The following is a 23966-nucleotide window of genomic DNA, read 5'->3' as shown; positions in this document are numbered from 1 at the left end:
GTATTTTTAGTAGAGACGGGGTCTCGGTCTTGCTCAGGCTGGTTTCGAACTCCTGAGCTCAAACAATCCGCCTGCCTCAGTCTCCCAGAGTGCTAGGATTACAGGCGTGAGCCACCGCGCCTGGCCAAATAATGTAATTATCTTAAATGTTTTCTCTACATACTTTGATAACCACATCGTTACTAAAATTTTTGCTTAAACTGTCACATATAATTAAGGATACTTAAAAGAACAAAAATGTATTATATTCTCCAGTATTTGTACTACTTCTTTTGTCATTTGTTCTTTCCTAATTTCCAAGAGTTTTTCTTTTGTTATTTCTATTTAGAGAATTTCTTTTAGTCATTTTTTTTTAGGGTAGGTCTACTAGTGACACATCTTCGTAATTTCCTTTGATCAGAGAATGTGTTGATTTCCCCATTCCTTACTGAAGGATATTTTTGCTGAATATAGCATTCTGGGTTGAAAGTTCATTCTTTCAGCTCTTGAAAAATATTGTGCTACTTTCTTCTGGCCTCCATGGTTTCTAATCTGCTGTCGTTGGACACTCCCCAACTCCTCACTCCCCTCTTTAAAAGAGATGTTTCTGTCTTGTTAATTTCGAGATTTTTTTTCCTTTGTCTTTAGTTTTCAGAAGTTTGACTGTAGTGTATCTTCGCATGGATTTCCTTGGGTCTGTCTTGTTTGGAGTTTACTCAGCTTCGTGAGTCTATAGGCTTATATCCTCTGCTAAGTTTGGAAAATTTTTAGTCATTATTTCTTCAAATACTTTTTCAGCTCTGCCCATTTTGCCTCTTCATCTAGAACTTTGATGAAACTAATGTCCTACAGGTCCATATGGCTCTTTTCATCTTTTTCACTTTTTTCGCCTCCTTTTTCTTTTTTGAGACAGGATCTCGCTCTGTCTGCCAGGCTGGAGTGCAGTGGTGCAATCATAGCTAGTTGTAACCTCGAATTCCTGGGCTGAAGTGATCCTCCTGCCTCAGCTTCCCAAGTAGCTAGGACTACAGGTGTGTGCCACCATGCCTGGATAAATTTAAAAAAATTTTTTTGTAGAGACAGGATCTCGCTGTGTTGCCCAGGCTGATCTTGAACTCCTGGCCTCAAGTGATGCTACCACCTGGGCTTCCCAAAGTGCTGGGATTATAGGCATGAGCCACTGCACCTGACCCTCGATCTGTTTCCTGGATTAGGTGTGTTCTGTAGTTGTGTCTTCAGTTTTACTCATTCTTTCCTCTGTTTGCTTCATTCTGCTGTTGAGCTTGTCCATAGAGGTTTCTCTTTTAATTTGGTTATTCAGTTTTTCAATTCTAAAATTTTCTTTTTGAGCTGGAGAGGGAAGAGATAAGGGAATAGCTCCAGCTTAAAGTGCCACACCATAGTGTTCTAACCAAGGCTCAGTAGCTTATCTTGAATAGATGCTTTTTAGTTTGTGCCTTTGGTTAATGTCAGAATTTTGAAATGGTCGATTTTCATTGTTTAGCCAGTATTTTTGCTGCCTTTATGGGAGAGTGGGCTCAGTAAAGTATTCACTCTGTCATTTCAGAAGTTGTTTCTTTTGTTTGGAATATTATTAGTAACTCATGTATTTAAAAATATATATGTGTATATATATATTTGATGGGTTTGAATCCATTGCTTTCATCATTAATTTGATAATCAAATTGACCATTCTACAGCGGTGAGAGTTCTTTCAGATGAGTTCATGTGTTGTTCTGATGTGATGTCTTTTATTTTTAGTATATTTAGTCCTTGCTTTTTGGCACAGTAAGATTCCCAGGTACTTGTTGCATGTATTCTGCCCCAAACTTGCAATCTGCCATTTCTCCGAAGAGCTCCCCAGCTTTTTTTAAAAAAGCACTTATATTTAGAGACCACAATCTGGGTGCTGGAGAGCTCATTGATACTAGGTTGTCATTTCTTCTAAACCTTACTCATAGACATAGCTAGAAAATACACATCTTTTGAAGGGAAAAGAAAATCATGATTTCATACTGATGTTTACAATTTTAATTTAAAATTACAGGATTTTAGCTAGGTGCAGTAGCGTGTACCTATAGTCCCAGCTATCCAGAGGCTGAAGCTGGAGGGTAACTTGCGCCCTGGAACTTGAGGCTAGCCTGGGCAACATAGTGAGACCTGTCTCAAAAAAAATCACAGGGTTTTTACTTTTTGATTTTATGCTTGTATCTTGTCTCTTTTGGAAATGTCTTGTTCCCAAATAATGTTATTGTCATTACTTACTTGTTTTTATCCTATGAAAATCCTACAATTGTTTCAAAATAACAATACCAACGTTCCAAATATCAGTAAGGTAACAGGGTCTCAGTCCGTTACCCAGACTGGAATGCATTGGTGTGATCATAGCTCACTGTAACCTCCAAATCCTGGGTGCAGGCAATTCTCCTGCCTCTCAAGTAGCTAGGACCACAGGTACCACCATGCCAGCTAATTAAAAAAAAGTTTTTTGTAAAGATGGGGTCTTGTTGTGTTGCCTAGGCTGGTCTCAAACTCCTGGCCTCAAGCGATCCCCTTGCCTTGGCCTCCCAAAGTGCTGCCACCATGCCCGACCCAGAGCATTGAATTTTAATATGATTTAAAGGAATCTTATTTTCCTTGTGATTTTGCCACCAGCAGTTAGGCCTCATGTGTTTCAGCTTCTTTGCAATTTTTAGAATTTTTTCTTTCGATTTAATTGTTTCTAAATTGTATAAAGTATCTACATGCTTCCAAGGTCATAAGATTTCTACTTTCAAACTGATACTATGTCTCCTTTTTCTCCTCCATATACATAACCAATTTTATTACTTTTTAACTTTTTCTGTTGTTAATTTTAGAAAATACTAACTTTTTTTTTTTTTTGAGACAATCGTCTCACTCTGTTGCGCAGGCTAGAGTGCCATGGCATCATCATAGCTCACTGCAACCTCAAACCTGGGCTCAGGTAATCCTCTTGTCTCAGCCTTATGGGTAGCTGGGACTACAGGCGCGTGCCACCATGCCCGGCTAATTTTTTCTATTTTCAGTGGAGATGGGATCTCGCTCTTGCTCAGGTTGGTCTTGAACTCCTGAGCTGAAGCAGTCCTCCCACCTTGGTCTCCCAGAGTGCTAGGATTACAGGCATGAGCCACTGCGCCTGGCCTAACATTTTTTTATGTGAGTATGTACATATATACTATTATCTCTCCCATCTTATACAAAGAGTAGTGATACAAAAAAAAAACTGCTCTGTGGTGTGGTTTCATTTAGCAATATATTTTGTAGATTATTCCACATTAGTATATAGAGATTGTTCTTGTTGCTTTTTACAGCTGTGTAGTACTGGATGTGTGTGCCATATTTATTCAACCATTTCCTTATTGATGGACATTGGAGTTATTTCCAGTCTTGGTATTACAAATAGTGCTGCAAAGAATAGCTTTGTACATATGTCTTTTGGTATTTTTGCCAGCATATCTTTGGGATAGATTCCTAGAAAGAAGTAGGATTGCTGGATGAAAAGGTAAATACATACGTAATTTTGCTAGATAATTGCCAAGCTTTCTTCCACAGAAGTTGTGTCATTATGCTTTAACTGTTTAACTATAGCCTCACTATACAGTATGTTGTCAAACTTTGGAATGTTCTCTAATCTGATATCTCAGTGTACTTTTAATTTACATTATTCTTAAAATGAAAAAATTTGTGTATCTTTTCATATATTTAATGATCACTTGCACTTCTTTTTGATAGACTCGCTTTTCATATATTTCATTCGTCATTCCATCAGATTATTAGTCTTATTTCTTATCATTTTTAGTAGTTTTTATTTTTACTTTTTTAATTATTATTTTTAAATTTTTTGTAGAGATGGAGTCTTACTATGTTGCCAAGGCTGGTCTTGAACTGGCCTCAAGCCTCGCAGAGGGCTGAAATTACAGGCATGAGTCACTGCACCTGGCCTCAGTTTTAGTACTTTTTAATGTATGAGAGATTTTAGTTGATTGATCAATTTTATTGTTGTTGTTTTATTTTTTATTTTTAAATTAGCATGCTATTTAAGGGACTGGAGTCCTTGCTAAGAACCACGAATTCTCAGTCTTGTTATGTTTTAGTAATGGAAATTGAGTTTCTACTGGCTTATAGTTCTAGGATGCTCTCAAAGCAGTCTTTATTGCCTTGTATTTCTAATAAAAAAATTTCAAATACATAAAACATATGGAAAAGAATATAATAAACAGCCATGAACCCAGCATGAATATTTAATTAATATTGATATTGTCCAATATTTGTTTCCATTTTTTTTAATGTGGTAAAATGTCCATATGTAAAATTTACCATTTTAACCTTTTTTTTTTATTTTTTATTTTTAAAGAGATGAGGTCTCACTATGTTGTCCACGATGGAGTGCAGTGGCTATTCACAGGCTCAACCATAGCACACTGCATCCTCGAGCTGCTGGGCTCAAGTGATCCTGCTATCTCATCCTCCTGAGCAGCTAGGACTACAGGCCATTTTAACCATTTTTAAGTGTACAGTTCATTGACGTTAAGTATATTCACATTGTTGTGCAGTCATCACCACCATCTGTCTTCAGAACTTTATGTTCCCAAACTGAAACTCTGTACTCATTAAACAATAACTCCCCATTTCCCACTTTGCCTAGTTCCTGGCAACCACCATTCTTCTTTCTGTCTCTGTGAATTTGGCTACTCTAGGTGCCTTATATAAATGGAATCTTACTCTGTGACTGGCTTATTTCACTTAGCATAATGTCTTCAGAGTTCAGCCATGTTGTAGCATGTGTCAGAATTTCTTTCCTTTTTAAGGCTCATTAATATCCCATTGTATATATTATATGTATCACATTTTGCTCTTCCGTTTATTTGTTGATGGACACTTGGATTGCTTCCACCTTTTGGCTATTGTGAATATTGCTTCTAAGAACATTTGTGTACAAATAACCTGTTTGAGTCTTTGCTTTCAATTCTTTTGGGCATGTATACAAAAGTATAATTAGTGAATCATATGCTAATTTAAAAAGATATTTTGAGGAAGACATATAGTTTTCCACAGTGACTGCACCATTTTGCCTTCCCACCAGCAAGCAGTGCACAAGGGTTCCAATTTCTCCATGTTCTCACCAGCACTTGTTATTTTCTACTTTTTTAATAGTAGCCATCCTAATGTGTGTGAAGTGGCATTTTATTGTAGTTTTGATTTACATTTCCCCAATGATTAGTAATGTTGAACACCTTTTCATGTGTTTCCATTTTTAAAAAGAAATAAAACATAATACAGTTTAAGCCTCTTTTATACTTCCTTTCTAATCCTGTTTTCTTCTCTCTATCCTCAAAGGTAACATTGTTGAAGTTGATATTTATTCTTTCCCTCCTTCTTTTTATACTCTTAGTAATATGCATGTATTCATAAACATTCTTGCAAAGTTTTGTTTTGAAGTCTGAATTGTATCTAGCTGTGTTGTTCATTCTGCACTTGCCTTTTGTGCTTGATGTTTTTTTGAGACTTATCAATGTCAGTACTAACTAGCTCATTCATTTCAACTGCTATATAGTAGCATTCCATTGAAAGATTAGCATAATTGCTCTATTCCCCTACTGATGGCTTCCAGTCTGTTGCTGTTACCAAACAGTGCTTTGGTGAACATCCTTATATTTGCCTCTTTGTGTTCATGTGAAGCATGGGTTCCTCTAGAGTGTAGTCATCAAACAACTGTTTATTGAGAACTTGCTATGTGCCAAGCATTGTTCTAGACAGAGGGCTATAATAGTGAACAACACCCCCCATCCCTGCTCTTAGGGAGTTTATGTGAAGTGGGGTTATTGGCTTATGGAGTACTTGAATCTTTGCTCACTCAACAAGTATTTATTGAATGTCTACTGTATACCAGGTATTTTAAGAGTCTAGGTGATAGAGATAGAGGAGTGACCAAAACAAAAGTTGTGTCATGGATCCAGCTTATGATCCAATAGGGAAGATAAAAAGACATATGATATACTGTCAAGTAGGAATGAATGCCATGAAGAAAATGGAAGCAGAGCCCCATTTAGATGGGTACTGATGGAAAGCCTTTCTGAAGAAGCAACATTTGAGTAGAGACTTCAGCGAAATGAAGTATGATCGATTCTGGGAGGTGAGTTTTTGAGCTGAGGGAACAGCAAATGCAAAGGCTTTGCGGAAAAAGTGTAATTAAAGAAGAATTTGACAAGAAACTCATTGTGGTGAGCAGTGAGAATCTGGTTGAGGATAAAGTGGAAGGGTAGGTAGCCAGGGGTCAGGTCATGTAGGGCCTCTGTAGTCTCCCACAGATTTTAGATTTTATTTAAGTGTAATTGAAAGCTGAAAGATATTGTGATTAGGCCTTAGACACTAGCACTAGATATGGTGGGAAGTAATTATATTTGGGATATGTTTTAAAGATAGTGCCTACAAAATTCTTTTATGGATTGGATATAAGGTGTAAAACAGAGCAAGGGAAGCAAGGGTAATGATATATTTTTTGAATAGAGCTAGAATATTGACTAATAGTATCTTTTACTCAATTGGAGAATACTTAGAAAGAATCAAGTTGAAAATTCAAGTTTGAAATGCTACTAAATCTCTAAAATGGTTGACATTAAATACTAAATTTCAGTCCGAAGTGATTGTAATAGTTTCTACTCCTACTGCTTTGTATGAGCCATTTGAGTGAACTCCAGATTTGGGTGCCTTTTCAGCAAGAGACACAGCATGTTAAGCTTCTGTTCTGTTGAGATTCATTAATAATCAGTACACTAAGGGAACCTATCATTTTTTTAAAAAACTTAATTCTTTTGTACAAAATCAATTTAACTTGCTGTGAAGTAAATTCTGTAAGTTAGATTTACTAAGTTTGTGTTTTTATACCTTGAGTTTAATTGGGATTCACCTCTTTCTGTCTTGTTTCTTTTTTAATTGCAGATACTGGCTCTGGTGTAGAAGAAGTGGAGTTAAGCTGGGAAGATTACCTAGAAGAGACAGGATCCACAGCAGTTCCCTATGGGTCTTTTAAACATGTAAGCAATAACTGTTCTTGCTTTACTGGTTATATCCCTTTCTTTTGAATCAATGAACCATCATTAGAGAATTTAAAGTTATTTTATTAATAAGTTAGGGCACTTGAAAGAATTTAAGAGTGTTTTCCTTTTCCTTCCTCCTACCAACCTCATTAATAAAACTTGATATATTCTAAAATTCTTTTTGGTTTTGTATATTTTCTGTTACTCAAAGCAGGACTTGTCTTTTTGACCCTTCATGAATATTCTTTTATTTTTGTCAAGAAAACTTCCCATAAATTATTTATTTTCTTGTACTTTATTACATTTACTTTGTTGCATTTATTGTTTTGCTCATTGAAAGTGATTTTTTTTTTTCTTTGAGATAGAGTCTCACTCTGTTGCCCGGGCTAGAATGCTGTGACGTCAGCCTAGCTCACAGCAACCTCAAAGTCCTGGACTCAAGCAATCCTTCTGCCTCAGCCTCCCGAGTAGCTGGGACTACAGGCATGCACCCACCATGCCTGGCTAATTTTTTCTATATATTTTTAGTTGTCCAGCTGATTTCTTTCTATTTTTTTAGTAGAGATGGGGTCTCGCTCTTGCTCAGGCTGGTCTCAAACTCCTGAGCTCAAATGATCCATCCGCCTGGGCCTCCCAGAGTGCTAGGATTACAGGCGTCAGCCACCGCGCCTGGCCTTGAAAGTGATTCTAATAACAGTGTTTACCTTCCCTCACACTGAGCAGAAACATAAGGATCTCATACATTGGGTCATATTAGAGTCCTCTGCAGCCCTGTTTTATGCCTTAACAACCCAGGTTAATGCTTTATCAAAGGACAACATATTTGCCCTATATGATAACTTTCGTAAGCAAATACTCCAAATTTTATTAGTAAGTTCTGTCTAGACCTAGTTTTTATTTTTTTGTTCTTTTTTCTTAGACCTAGTTTTTAATCTGTTCCACCCTGAACTTCCTCTTAAAACACACAAAATTATTGATTCTTAAACTACTTATTTCATATTTATTGTAGTTTGATTAGGCTGCCATAACAAAGTATTGTAGACTAGATGGGTTAGACAACAGAATTTTATTTTCTCATAGTTCTGGAGACTGAAAGTCCAAGATAAGAGTGTGTGGTTGGTTTCTGGTGAGAGCTCTCTTCCTGGCTTGCAGATGGCCACCACCTTGCTGTGTCCTCACATGGTAGAGAGACAGAACTCTCTGGTAGCTCTTCTTACAAGGACAATAATCATGTTGGATCAGGGTACCACCTTTATGACTTCATTTAACCTTAATTACCTCTGCTGTGGTCTGTCCTTTTTTTTTTTTTTTTTTTTCTCTTTTCCAAAGTTCATATGTTGAAATGCTGTGGTCTAAATGTTTGTGTCCCACCAAAATTCATATGTTGAAACCTAATCCCCATTGTGGTGGTATGAAGAAGTGGGAACTTTGGGAGCTGATTGGGTCATACAGGTTCTGCCCTCATGGATGGGATTGATACCCTTATAAAAGACAAGAGCATGTTTGCCCCTTCTGCCATGTGTGGACACAGCAAGAAGGTGCATATTTGAAGCAGAAATCGAGCCCTCACTGGACACCGCATCTGCTCGTGCCTTGATCTTGGATTTCTCAGGCTCTAGAATTGTCAGCAATAAATCTCTGTTGTTTATAAATTATCTAGTCTAAGTTATTTTTTTATAGCAGTCCCAAATGGACTGATACCACCCATAAAGGGCCTGTCTCCAAATATGGTCACACTGTGGGTTAGAGTTTGAACATATGGATTTTGGGGTGACACAGTTCAGTCCATAGTAATGCTCAATAGGGCATAGTTGTTTTGTTTTAGGATTTGTGAAAACACTAATGCCCATTGATTGTTTTCTGTGATTTTGTGAAGTTGGACCGTATTCTTTCAGCTGTTGTCTTTATATGCTAAAGAGCCCTGCTATTTTTAGTTTGTCCTTATATAAAAACTCAGTTATGATAGCTGCCCTTTTTGATTACTTCTTAGTTCTCTCTCTTAAGTTAAAGTGGTGAGAATTATATATTTCAGATAAGGATTTTATTTTATATTGCATTGGTTAATCTTTTGTAATTGTTCTCTTTTTTTTTTTTTTTACTACCTGTAATTGTTTTCAATATTCTTTTTTAACATGGAAGGATTGGAGAATACTTAGAAAGAATCAAGTTGAAAATTCAAGTTTGAAATGCTACTAAATCTCTAAAATGGTTGACATTAAATAAAATTTTTTGTAGAGATGGAGTCTTACTATGTTGCCAAGGCTGGTCTTGAACTGGCCTCAAGCCTCGCAGAGGGCTGAAATTACAGGCATGAGTCACTGCACCTGGCCTCAGTTTTAGTACTTTTTAATGTATGAGAGATTTTAGTTGGTTAATCTTTTGTAATTGTTCTCTTTTTTTTTTTTTTTACTACCTGTAATTGTTTTCAATATTCTTTTTTAACATGGAAGGCCTGTTAGTGGTTATGTAATACCTTTGAATTCTTGTTTTCGATGTTATTCTTATTCTGATATGTATTTATCCGAGCTTATTTATTTATGCTGATGTTCAAATGGAGGAAAAATGCTTTTACCAAAATTCTGGTTCTAAAAGTGTCATTTTAAAGAAAGAAACTTCATCTTTTCCTCTTTGAATGACAAAGCAACAAGGAGAATGAAAAACAAATGCGTATATCTTCATTGTCAAACATAGGAAATATTTGTAAACCTGAATCACAGTGTGTGGTAAAGGGCTTCCAAATATAGTGAAAATCAAGCATGGGTGTGGAGAATTCTCAGATGAGATGCCTGTGGCTAGCAGATGACAGGCAGAGCCGGTAGAACTCAGATCTCTGTATCAGTGGATATGAATGTGTAGGCCTTGGGCAAGAGTTTTACAGAATCCAGTTTAGAACACAGAAAGGAGGGAAAATAGGGCCGAAGAAGGAATTAGAGGAGATTAGTTTTTCAGGGAGGAAGAAACTAATAGTGAAAAAGCCTTCCTTTTGCATTCTGGTAGAAGGAGTAGCACTCACTATGGGAAAGGCACTAAGCTGTGCCTCAGTGCTCTAGAACAAAAGCTTTAGCTTTTAGGTGAAGGAATACAAACTGTATTAATCCCAGGGCAAAGGTGAAGATCCATTGCACCCCAGGGAATAAAACAGAAGGAAAAAAGCCCTCTGTCCCTGGGAGAGGGGCAGGAAAACATGCTGGAGCATTAGTAATCCCCTACAGTTGAAGAAGAGGTAGGATCACTGAGACCTTCCCATCCTCAAGACTCAGGGACACAGACCCTAAGACTAAGGCTGAATCTCAGAGAATGCCCCTCCCCGTTTGTCTCCCACCACCAAGTTAGAAAGTGTTGGGTAATAGGCGGTCTATTGCAGGGGAGGCAGAAGCATGGAGAGAGATGGTCTCTGACATGCAGTCACAAAGAGAACAACTAAATCTGAGGGTGGAGCAGCAGACATTGAGGAAAAAACCCTTCTGGAAAATGAGCCTACACCCTGAATATTAGATAACGCTAGAGGAAATTTGAAGCCTGTGGTGCACTATGAATAACCATAGCAACAACAAAACCCAAACCCAGCTCCACTCCTGTCTTGGCTGGCTTAACCTTTTCCTTTGAACTAAAGGCCTAAGAAAAGAAGAAACATGCCCATTTCCAAGCATAAATACTATTTACCTCAGTCTCAGCTGTTTTATACATCATACCTGGCTTTCAGCCAAAAATTATGGGGCCCATAAAGAAGCAAGAGAAGAACAGCAAACTGTCAAAGACAAAGCAGTCAACAGAACCAGACTCATATGACAGATGTTGGAACTATGTCATGAGAATTTTAAATAACTGATTAATAGGTTAAAGGCTCTAGCAGCATAGGTGGAGAACATACATGAACAGAAAGGGAATTGCAGCAGAGATGGAAACTATTAGGAAAAAGGAAATGGAAATAAAAATGAAAAACATGATAACACAGTTGAATACCTTTGACAGCCTTGTCAGTAAACTTGACACAGTCGAGGAAAGGATCAGTGAATTTGAAGATAGATCAATAGAAATTGCCCAGATTGAAACACAAAGAGGAAAAAGAGTGGGGGAAAAAAAAAAAAAACTGAAACACTCAATAGCTGTGGGATAATATCAAAAAGACTAATGCATTTGTAATTGGAATCTCAGAAGGAAAGAGAGAATGAGGAAGAGATACTTGACAAGATGATGGCAGATAATTTTCCAAAGGAAAGAAAGATAGCACACCACAGATCCAAGAAGCTCAGAGAATGCACACAATAAATACCAAACAAACAAAACTCACCGAGACACATCATATTCAAACTACTGAAAACTGGAAAGAAAATCTTGAAGGCAGTTAGAAGAAAAAAAGTCACTTTACAGACAGAAGAACAAAGATCAGAATTACAGCAAAATTCTTTTCAGAAACTATACAACCCAGAAAACAGTGGGGTAAGATCTTTAAGGTGTTGAAAGAAAAAGCCTGCAACCCAGAATTCTATATCCAGCAAAAATTTCATGTGCTTAAAAAAAAAATTCATGTGAAAGTAAAGGAGAAACAAACTATCTTTTTAAGGAAAATAAAAATTAAGCAAATTTATTACTAGGAGATCTGCACTACAAAAAATATTAATAGAAGTTCTTAAAACAGAAGGAATTTGTTATCAGATGGAAAATTGGGTCTACACAAAGAAATAAAGAATGATGGAAATGGCATAAAAGTAGATAGATATAAACTTTTTTTAAAATTTTAGTATCTCTAAAAGATAACTTTGAAGGAAAAATGGTAGAAATTTATTGTGTATTTATAGCATATGTAACTGCAATAGCATAGATGATGGGAGGGAACATTCGAGAGTGTATGGTTTAAGATCTTTATACAACACACGAAAAGGTAAAATATTATTGGTAAGTAGACTACGTTAGGGTGCATCTTGAAATCCCTTCTGTAACCACTAACTTAAAAAAATTGTGGTAAAGTATACATAAAAGTTACCATTTTAATTTTAAGTATACAGTTCAATGGCACTAAGTAGATTCGCAGTGTTATACAACCACCAGCAGAACTTTTTTCATAATCTCAAACAGAAACTGTACACATTAAGCAATAACTTTCCATTTCCTCCTTCCCCCAGTCCCTGGTAACCGCTATTCTGCTTTCTATGTACGTCACGTAAGTGGAATAATATAATATTTGTCCCTTTTTTTCTGTCTTATTTCGCTTAGCACAGTGCTCTTAACATGTCATTTTACTTGTTTAAAAAATTCTCTTTAGTGATTGCCCTTGATTTTACAATACACATTTACAACTAATCCAAGTCCTCTTCACCTCCCCCAGGTCCTCTTTCAAGTAACAGTATATCACTTCACAGGTAGTGCAAATAAGTACCTTATACAAAAGTGTTCCCAATTCCGCCCTCATGTCCCTTATAATCTTGCTATCATCCATTAATTTATAAGCTGTAATAGTCATAAGCTATAATCACCAAATACTTTGTTGCTATTATTATTTTGAACAAACTGTTATCTGAAAGTTCAATTAAGAATAGCAAAAATTAGTTGGGCACAGTGGCAGAGGCTTGTAGGCCCATCTACTTAGGAGGGTGAAGATCACTTGAGCCCAGGGGTTCGAGGCCAGCTAAAGATTTTACTTCATCCTCTTTTATTCTTTCTCTAATGCTTTTCCTTTCTTCATGTAGATCTGAGTTTCTGACTTATGTTATTTTCCTTCTTTCTAAAGAATTTCTTTTAATATTTCTTGCAAGGCAGATTTACTGGTGACAAAAATCTCTTAATTTTTGTTTGAGAAAGTCTTTAGTTCTCTTTCACTTTTTTTTTTTTTTGTGGAGACAGGGTCTTGCTTTGTCACTAGAGCTAGAGTGTAGTGGTGTCATCATAGCTCACTGCAACCTCAAACTCCTGGGCTCAAGTGATCTTCCTGCCTCAGCTTCCCGAGTAGCTGGGACTACAGGTGCCCACCACTGTGCCTGGCTAATTTTTGTTTGTTTTTTGTAGAGACAGTGTCTTGCTATGTTGCCCAGGCCAGTCTCGAACTGCTGGCCTCAAGCAATCCTTCTGCTTCGGCCTCCCACGGTGCTAGGATTAAAGGTGTGAATCACTGTGCCTGACCCTCCTTCCCTGTTTTTTTTTTTTTTTTTTTTGAGACAGTATCTTGCTCTGTCACCTGGGCTAGAGTGCAGTGGTGTGATCACTGCAACCTCAAACTCCTGGGCTCAAGTCATTCTCCTGCCTTAGCCTCCTGAGTAACGCAGAGTACAGATGTGCTCCACCACGCCCAGCTAATTTTTCTATTTTTTGGTAGAGACTAATTTTTCTCTTTTTAGTAGAGATGGGGTCTCACTCTTGCTCTCAGGCTGGTCTCAAGCTCCTGGCCTCAATTAGTCCTCCTACCTTGGCATCCCAGAGTGCTAGGATTATAGGCGTAAGCCACCATGCCCAGCCTCTCCTTCACTTTTTAAGGACAATTTTGGTTGATACAGAATTTCTAAATTGGTGGCTTTTTGCTTTCAACGCTTTAAATATATCACTCTACTCCCTTGCTTGCATAGTTTCTGAGGAAGGAAAAAAAAAATAATAAAGGAAGAGTGTTATAGAAGGATTAAAGAGGTAAAATAAAATCTTTAATTTTTCTTATTCTTTATTGAACTCACGTTACAGTTTGTTCAAAATAACAGCAATAATATATTCAATTATGTATAAATATATGCTTATGTATAAATGAAATGTTAGCAATGCTATGAGTGATGGGAGGGGAGAGTTAGAATTATTTTGTTATTATAAGGTACTCACACTACCTGTGAAGTGGTATAGTGTTATTTCAAAGTGGACTTTGATTAGCTTAAATGTTTATTGGAAACTCTAGGGCAGTCACTAAAAATAGTCAAAAAGAAATATAAATGATATGCTAAGAAAGAAGACAAAATAGAATTATATAAAATGCCCATTTAAAACCACAGAAGCCAAAAAAAGAGTACAAGACAAAAATAAGAACAAAGAACAAAGCAGTAAATTGAAAACAGATAACATATATGGTAGATAGTAATCTAACTATTGACCATCAGTAGTCTAAATGCACCATGTAAAAAGACACACTGTTAGAGTGGATCAAAAAACGGGATGTAACTATATGTTGTCTATAAGAAAATCACTTTTAATATAAAAGTAAATGGATGGAGAAAGAAGTAAATGTTTAGAGAGAGCTATATCACGCTGACAATGATCAAAAGAAAGATGGAGTAGCTATATTAATTTCAGACAGAGTTGATTTCAAAACAAGGAAAATTATCAGAGATAAAAAAGGACATTACATAATAATAAAGAGGTAATTCTCCAAGAAGACGTAACAGTCCTTAACATGCATTTAACAACAGCATCAGAATACATGTGGCGGAAACTTACAGAACTGCAGTGAGAAACAGATGAATCCAAATATTAGAGTTAGAGAATTCAATACCCTCCTTTCAGAAATGGACAGATCCAACAGCAGAAAATCAGTAAGGACATGGTTGAGCTTAGTAACAGTGTCAATCAACTGGATATGCTGGACATCTGTAGACTGCTTTGTCTAGCAACAGTAGGATATACGTTCTTCTCAAGCTCTCGTGGAGCATTCACAAAGATAAACCACATTCTGGGTCATAAAACACACCTTAACAAATTTAAAAGAATAGAAATCATACATTGTCTGCTCTCAGACCACAGTGGAACTAAACTAGAAATCAATAACAGAGAGGTAGCAGGAAAATCCTCAGATACTTAGGGCTTAAACAATACACTTCCAAATAACACATAGGTCAAGGAAGAAATCTCAAGAGAAAATTTAGAAATATGTTGAACTAAATGAAAATACAGTAACATCAAAAACATCAAATGTCTAGGATTAAATGTAACAAAAATTTGCAAGGAAACTCCAAATCATTAAAAGACCTATGTAAATGAAGGGCTATATCTTGTTAATGCAGTGAGAGAGTCACTATTGTAAAGATGTCAGTTGTCCCTAAATAAATTTGTATATTTACTGTAATCAAATCAAATCCCCCCCAAATTAAATTTTAGGTAGAAATTGACAAGCTGATTCCAAAGTTTATATGAATATATAAAAGACCAAGGATAGCCAGACACACCTAAAGAATAAGACAAAACAAGAAAACTTGCTGTACTAGATACCAAATTTAATAAAGACAGTGTAGTGCTACTCTAATGAAAGACATACCAGAATCAGATCCACTTTTGTAGGGACACTTGATTTATAACAAAGGTGGTGATTTGTAGTAGTTGGGAAAGGCGCTGGTTTAATTGTATATACATATTGAAACAAATAAAACTTGACCCCTATTTAACTTCATATACAGAGATTGTTTTTTTGAGACAGGGTCTCGCTTTATCACCCAGGCAGTAGAGCGGTGGCACGATCATAGTTCACTACAGCCTTGAACCCATGGGCTTCAGAGGTCCTCCTAACTCAACTTCTGAATAGCTAGGACTACAGGTGCGTGCCACCACACCTGGCCAATTTTTTTTTGTAGAGATTGAGTCTCACTATGTTGCCCAGAGCTGGTCTCCAACTCCTGGGTTCCCAGCAATCCTCCCACCTCAGCCTCCCAAAGTGCTAGGATTACAGACATAAATCACTGTGCCTGGCCAAGAAGTCTTTCATATTTAGAACTAGTATCCACCTGGTGGTAATCTCTGTGTATGGGGGCCGAGTGCACCTGTAGTCCCAGCTACTCGGGAGGCTGAGGTGGGAGGATGGCTTGAACCCAGGAATTTGAGATGATAATGAACAATGATGATACCACTGCACTCTAGCTTGGGCAACAGAGCTAGACACTGTTTCAAAAAACAAAAAAGAAAGGCTTGTAGAAAATAATATAGCATATCATCTTTATGATGTCTAGGAGTAAAGAAAGATTTATTTAAAAACACAGGAAAAGCACTAATTTTTTTAAAGGAAAATATTCGTGAATTGGACTACATTAAAGTTCTGTTCATCAAAAAACACCATCATGAAAATGAGACATTTGCAATGCAAATAGTGTCAAAGAACTAATATTCAAAATACAGAGTGAATTAAAAAAATGTGTAAGGAACTTAGGCATTTCCCAAAAGAGGAACTCTAAATGGCTAATAAATGTAAAGGTTCTCAACTTTAATAACATTCAGATAATACAAATTAAAATCACAGTAAAATATATAATACACGTTCTAAAATGGTTAAAAATAAAAAAGACTGAAAATACAAAAGTGTTGGTTAGAATAGAACAAAAGGATTTCTTGTACACTATTGGGAAAATAAATTCATGCAATTACTTTGGAAAACAGTTTGGTTGTATCTTTTATAGAATTTCATGTATTATATATGCACGAAAGGACATGCATAAAATGTTCATGGCATCATTATTTGTAGCCTCCCAAAACTGTGAACTGCCCAAACACCTAGTATTAGTAGCAGTAAAAAGAATAAATTGTGGCATATTCGTATAGTGAAATACTATACAATAGTGAAAAGACATAAACTACTGTTACATGAAACATAAGCAATGTTTGGCAAGAGAATCTCCGCTTAAGAATATTCATACAGTATAATTTCACTAACATAGTGCCAAAACATAGGCAATATTCAACCAGGATAGTGGTTACCTTTCAGTAGTAGAACAGGATGGTGACTAGAAGGGGAAAGAAGTTATACACAGAGTACAGGACTTTGTCTCTCTGGTTCTCTTCCAGGACTCTACTCTCACTTTCTGGTGGTTGTGATTGCCATGTGCATTTATTTGTCATGTTTCCATAGTCTCCTCAAGTATATGACAGTTCCTTATTCTTTGTCTTTCATGGTCTTGACACTTTTGGAGAGCCTCCATTGCATGTTAGTTATTTTGTGGAATATTCTTCAATTTGGATTTGCTTTTTTCTCATGATTGGATTGACTTTATGCAGATTTGACCATAATATCATAGGAATGATGATGTGCGTATCTTGTATGATATCAAAGGTACATGGTATTGATGTTTTAGGATTTGTGATGTTAACTTTGATCATTTAGTTAAAGTGATTTCTTCACTGTAATGTTACTGTTTTCCCCTTTGCAATTAATAAGAATCTTCCTGGGAGAACCTTTGAGATTATGCAAATACCCTGTTTCTCATCATAGTATTTTAGCATCCAACAATGATTCGTGCTTGCAGTGTTTATTTCTGTGGTGTTTATCTAATGGTAATTTTCTATTTCCATTATTTTTTTCTGTATTTATTAATTGATTTTATATTCTAAGGAAGATCTGTCCCCTCTTCCCTCTTTGTTTATTTTTATCAGTGTGGACTCATGGATATTTGTTTAAATATATAAATTATAATCCATTACTCTCATTATTTATTTTATTGCTCATATTGTCCCCAATGTGGCCATTGGGAGATCCTTCTGGTTGTCTTTCTGTGTCCTTTCAGCATGCCCCCATCATTTTTTGATCATTTCCTTACTTTCTGGCATCATGAGATATTCCAGGCTCTTATTATATTTTCCCTACCCTGGATTGGAATAAGTCATTTTTCCATGAAGCCCTTGTTCTTTTGTATTGGAAGAGGGTATTTAGAAATCAAAATTTGGACTCTAAATTTGCTTATTGCTACTGGATATCATTATTCATGTCCCTCTCATTTCACAGTGGTAGAAGATATATGTATATCTACATATAAACACATGCATATATATCTTTACTTTCTCTGTCTCTATTAACTTTCATCTGTTCATCTATCCATCTATCTTTCAATCATCCTGTCCTCATTCAGGTACCTCTGATTCCAATCCAACACCACAGGGTTCATTCTAGTCTTCCCCCTTTCTTATTTGTAACTTCTTTCTGTCACAGTGAGAAACTTATCTCTCATTATCCATAGTATATTTATTTATTTAATTTTAGGATACACATAAAATAGTTCCAGACCCTAACATTACTGTACCTTTGTGACCATATAATTCTTCATCTAAATTAGAACACTTTTGAGAGAGAAAGGTTGGACATTATCAATTATTATTCAAGGATAACTGATGGAAATATAGACCATTTTAGAGAAATTGGGAAATATGGCTTGCTGTGTATGGTAGATATTACACTAATTTGTTATCATTACAGCTTATTTTTGTCTTTTCCCTTTTCTAGCCTCATAAATTTTCTATTGAGTGATCCAGAAATCACTGTTGAAAACAACGTGTTGAGGGCTGTTAAAATGGTGACTATTCAGTAATTTGTATACTTAATAGAAAACATTTTCTATAATTGTAATAGGCTGCTTTGGTGAAAATATTGAGTTCCTTCATTGTCAGATGGAACATAGCAGCATTGTGATTCCTTCTTTTTGTTTGGATCACTCCTACGAGTTAGAGTTGGAATTTCTCAGGTTTGTCTTGAGAATATATTATGGCACTTAGTGCTTCAGTATTTTAAGTGTTAAAAACGAATGAGAAATACTCATTTAAGATACTTGCCTGGTGCTTACCCATATTTCCCTGTTTAGGTGGACATACGTTTGCAAAATGGATTTGCTCCTGGGATGAAGCTGGAAGTGGCTGTGAGAACAGATCCTGAAACCTACTGGGTTGCCACCATTATTACCACCTGTGAGCAGTTACTCCTTCTCCGCTATGATGGCTATGGGGATGACCGGAGAGCAGATTTCTGGTGTGACATCAGGAAGGCTGATCTCTACCCCATTGGATGGTGTGAACAGAATAAGAAGACCCTCGAAGCTCCAGAAGGTAATAAAATGCTTCCTATCAAGATATGATATGATATTGCTATAAGAAAATTTGGATTGTCCACAGCCTTGATGTTTTCAGTCTCCCAAGCACATAGGCTTATCCAACTTTTCTAGGTTAGCATTTTGGATGAAAATACTTATAAAGAATAGTGCACATTTCCATATCTTTTAAAATTATCTTGTGTACTCCATGAAGTCTCAGGTTTTTATGATGCTGCTGATAGGGAGCATCAGTAGCTTATCATCCTTTAAGACTGTGAGGCACTCTGAGTTTGAGACTTGTAGGTCTGGTTGTTTTTAAGTATGTTGAGCCAGATTGATGTGCTGTTGATTCTCTTTCTGTTTTTATTGTCCTCTCTCCTCTTACCCCCAAGCAATCTGGGAACTATGAACTCTTAAAATGAACCAACTGAAGCTCCATTCCAGGAAGGAGCCCAACTTGGAGTAGAATCCAAATTAAGCAGGGGAGAGACAATAAAGACAAAAGAAAGAGAAGGGTGAGATAAAGATGGGGAAAGGTAAGAGAGACTACAGATTTAAGAAAATACCAGACTTTATATATTTTTCTTTTAACTTCTTATTTTGATATAATTTCAGATTTACAGAAAAGTTGCAAGAATAGTATAGAAAATTCTTCGAAATGTTTTGTCACGTTTCCCCAAATGTTGACGTTTTATTACATTTGATTTATCCTCTCCCACCCAAATATGCTCTTCTAATGAACGATTTGAGAGTCAGTGTTAGACATGATGGCCTTTTACTTATAAATACTTTAATGTATTTCTGTAAACAAGGCAGTCATGAGTACAGTAAAATATCAAAATCAGGAAATTATCTTTGATGTAACAATATTATTTAATCTGCAGCCCTTATGCAGTTTTTGCCAGTTGTTCCAATAACTGTTTTTTAATAAAAGGAAATCCCAGATCATGTGTTATATTCAGTTGTCATGTCTTATAAGTTTCCTTTAATCTGAAACAGTTCCTCAGGCTTTGTCTTTTATGATTTTGAAGTTTTGAAAGATACAGGCCAATTTTCCCAATGTTCATTATGTCCTGGTCCCAATAATGGTCATTGTGCTCTATTTCTTTTCCTGGTCTAGTATCCAGTCCAGGATCACATTGCATTTAGTTGCCATATCTCTTTAATTTTCTTTGTCTTTGTCTTTTTTGGTCTTGACATTTTTGAAGGGTATAGGCCACTTATTCTGTGGAATTTCCCGCCATTCGGGTTTGTCTTATGTTTCCTTATATTCAGATTCTGCACTTTTGGTAGGAAAAATACAGAAGCTGTGTCCTTTCAGTGCATTACATCAGGATATACATGCTATTGATTTGTCCTGTTCCTGATGATATTAACTTCCATCACTTTATTAGATTTGTATATGCCGTGTTTTTCCATTATGAAAGTATTCTTTCCCCCTTTTTAATTAATTAGAATCTCGTGGGAAGATACTTAGATATTATGAAAATATCCCATTACTCTTTAAACTTTGACCCACTATTCGTAGCATCCATTGATAAGTTTTATTTGAAACAATTATTACTCCAGTGGTTAGCAAATAGTGTTTTTCAAACTTCTGCTACATTTTTAAATTGGCTTTCTACTATAGAAAGAGCTTTCCGTTTTCGTCCATTTAGGTATGTGTGTGTATATGTAGGTATGCATGTCAGTGTGGACTCCTGATTCTGATTTTATTCAATGGGTTATAATCCTTTGCTATTGTTATTTATTTTTTTGCTGAAACTACCCTAGATTTGGTGAGTGGGTATCTCTTTAAGCTGGCTAATGTGTCCTTTTGGTATGTCTCTGTCATTACTTGAGCAGTTTCTTATTTTGGGGGTCAAGAAGCATTTCCCTGTCTCAGCCCTGAATTTAACCATTTCCCCAAAAAATCCTGCTTTCTTTTAGTGAAGAAGTGTACTTAAAATGAAGATCTGAGTATTGGGATTCTGGGATTAGGGTCTGTGGACTTCAGCTTTGTGAAAATTTTTTACTTTGTGAAAAATAACACAAGGGGGAGCTCTAGAGATATGAAGCTACCTGGCCCACCAGGCCCACCGTCTCATCCTGTAAGCGTAGGAAAATGCATCTCATTTAAACATGAACAACAGAAAAGGATTTCAGTTGACTCCTATGTAAGATTATTATAACTAAAAAAATAGTAGAATGAAATCCTTCCAGAGAAATATAACCACAAAAGAGATGAACACTGTCAGATAAAAATATTTTAAAAAATTTTTTAAAAACCCAGCTTTATTGCTGTGTAATTTAACTAATTACCTTTTAAGTGTTAATTGGGAGTAAAAGAATATTACCTGAAATAAGATGCTGAAGGAGAGGAGAAAAAGGAGGTTATAACTAACTTTAGTATTGTTTATAGAAACAAACAAAAAATAGAAAACAGTCTAAAAAATAGAGAGGACTAAAAGTGTTATATAAAGGTGTTAGTATAAAGGTAATCAGTAGAACAAAAATACAAACCTTTCTATATGCCAAAAGAATGTATATGTGCAAATGGATTGGTGAAAACTGCACACACCAACATACACAAAATTTATATAGCGTTTAACAATGTGACAGAATTTAGGCCATGCATGTTGATAATATCAATAAACGTTAATAGGTTTACTCTCCCATTAGCGGTTTAAGAGAATAATATCAATAAACTCAGATTGGCTCACAAAGCAAAGTTCACTTTTGTCCTACGTACAGGAGACGTACCTAAACAGAGAGACTCTGACAGGGTAAAAATAAAAGGACGGACAAAGATACACCAACAAATGCTAATAGAAAAGAAACTAGGGGCCGGGCGCGGTGGCTCACGCCTGTAATCCTAGTACTGTGGGAGGCCGAGGCAGGCGGATTGTTTGAGCTCAGGAGTTCGAGACCAGCCTGAGCAAGAGCGAGACCCCGTCTCAGCTAAAAATATATAGAAAAAATTAGCCGGGCATGGTGGCGCATGCCTGTAGTCCCAGCTACTTGGGAGGCTGAGGCAGTAGGATTGCTTGAGCCCAGGAGTTTGAGGTTGCTGTGAGCTAGGCTGACGCCACGGCAGTCACTCTAGCCAGGGCAACAAAGTGAGACTCTGTCTCAAAAAAAAAAAAAAAGAAACTAGCAGTCTGTCTTAATATCTGACAGAGTTGGAATTCAGATTAGAAGGCATTACAAGACACAAAGAAGGATACTTTATATCAGTGGCAGCTACACTCATCAGTGAAAAGGAATGAGGACCATCTACATACAACCAAGGAGTGATCTCCGGGATATATTGTTATATGGAAAAAAAAGAAAAAGGAGTACAGAATTAGGGGGGAGAAGAGTTGTATGAATGTGTGTGTACATGAACTTATTTTTTTCAAAATAATAGAATAAATCATTTAGAAAAATTACCCGTGAGGAAATGAGGGAATAGAATGAAGGGATAGGGGTAGAAGCTAGATTTTCAAATATACCCTATTTTTTAGATTTGACTTTTGTACCTTATAAATATTTTATATAACTATAAAGCAAAATTAAATGTTTAAAAACAATTCCTGAAAAGCAAAAGCAGAATCAAAGACATCTAAACTGTGTGGAGCTTATGGGATGACCGCACAGAGAACTCAGTGACTAAAATACAATAATTTGAATGTATAGTAGGGACATACTGGAACGTCAACAACAACAAAAATGTAAGAAAAAAAAAATCTAGCTGGGCACAGTGGCTCATGCACATAGTAATCCCAGCACTTTGAGAAACCGAGGTGGGAAGATTGCTTGAGGCCAGGAGTTCGAGACCAGCCTTGGCAACATAGAGATACCTCCATCTTTATAAAAAATAAAAAATTAACCGGGCATGCTGGTGTGCTCCTGTAGTCCCATTTACTTGGGAGGCTGAGGCAGGAGGATCGCTTGAAACCAAGAATTGGAGGTTACAGTGACACAAGCCTTGGCGACAGAGCAAGACCATGTCTCTAAAAAAATAATTAAAAAATCTTAAGCTGTTTTTAGTAATCATGTTATTGGTGGTTGGGTTGATCTTGTTACTTTGACATATTTATGTATTGTGGGTCAAGCAAATTGATAATTAAATGTATAATTGGGATTAGGTTTTTCAGCATGATAGAAAGGAAATAGAGCTTAGAAAGATGAGCTTAAGTAAAAGCACTATCTTTCTGAATTTGTATTGGAAGCTTCCTAATATGATTTATCTTAAGAAGCGGAAGAAGAAAGGGAGGACGGAAGTAGAAAGGGAAGGAAGAAGAAGAAAAAGGAGAAATTTGTTAGTTCTAGATGCTGGAAAGGCTTAGAAATGCTAACGCAGTAGCAGTGAGCACTCCCAGCACCCCAATTAAATGATCTCTAAATACCACTTTTACTGAAACAAATTGGGGCTTCTTAGAGAAGTAGCTGATGCCTGGACTTGGGCAGGAAATATACAACATGAGCCTAGAACATCATGTCATGCCAAGAAGAAAAAAAGATATCAATGACTATTTACTAGTGCATGTCAAAAGGGTTCAGGAACCAACCTGAATGACTCACTCTGGATAAAGATGGGATAGTTTGAGTGTCAATAAGGACAATATCTGCAGTGGCTTGAAATGTATTATAATCTGTGACTTCATAATGAATTTTTAAAACAGAACCCTTACTGGTCGCCTTTGGACGATGCCAGGGAACTAACTGATGATTTTGAAGGCTGGTAAATATGCAGAAATAATAAAGACAATCAAGCATGTGTTTTGCCTTTTTGTGTGTGTGTGAACTCTACCTCCGGGTAATCAAATAATTGGTGAAGAGAAGTTTTTCTTTATAGAAGCATTTTGGTTAGTAATTGAAGGAGCAATGATAGAATATCCACCATCTTTAACCTCTAATGAATCAATGCATCTATGCAGTTACCATTAAAAGCTGCTAATGTCACAAAAAGAGAGACAGCCAGACTGTTTGTGCCTGTTGATGGGAGGCTATAACTCCACTTATGAAGTATTCTTGCCTCCTTACCACTCCTTCCTGAATTTGATCAAGCTTCTGGCTCTAAATACTGCTTTATAGAAAATATAAGGGATAGTAGAACAATTGGGTTACCACAGGAAGGCAACCAATGAAACCAGACTCTGAAAAACTCTATATAGGACAGAGGCTGAATCTCTCAACAAATGTACTGTAAAAAAAGAGAGAG

At 36.4% G+C, this 23966-nt stretch overlaps 1 protein-coding gene across 1 annotated transcript in view; it reads left to right on the top strand.

The window, feature by feature from the left end:
- Positions 1–23966, top strand: part of SFMBT1 (Scm-like with four mbt domains 1) — a 134526-nt gene that overhangs the window by 76588 nt on the left and 33972 nt on the right. Inside the window, exons 3-4 of the mRNA XM_012640198.1 lie at positions 6940–7034; positions 18557–18797. Coding sequence (XP_012495652.1) covers positions 6940–7034; positions 18557–18797 — 336 coding nt within the window. The remainder of the gene's footprint in view (positions 1–6939; positions 7035–18556; positions 18798–23966) is intronic.

The sequence above is a fragment of the Propithecus coquereli genome, unplaced genomic scaffold (genome assembly GCF_000956105.1).
Source record: "Propithecus coquereli isolate 6110/MARCELLA unplaced genomic scaffold, Pcoq_1.0 Scaffold1, whole genome shotgun sequence".
In the NCBI taxonomy this organism is placed as follows: Eukaryota; Metazoa; Chordata; class Mammalia; order Primates; family Indriidae; genus Propithecus; species Propithecus coquereli.
Note: the sequence above shows the minus strand (reverse complement) of the source record. Positions and strands in the feature narration are given on the sequence as shown.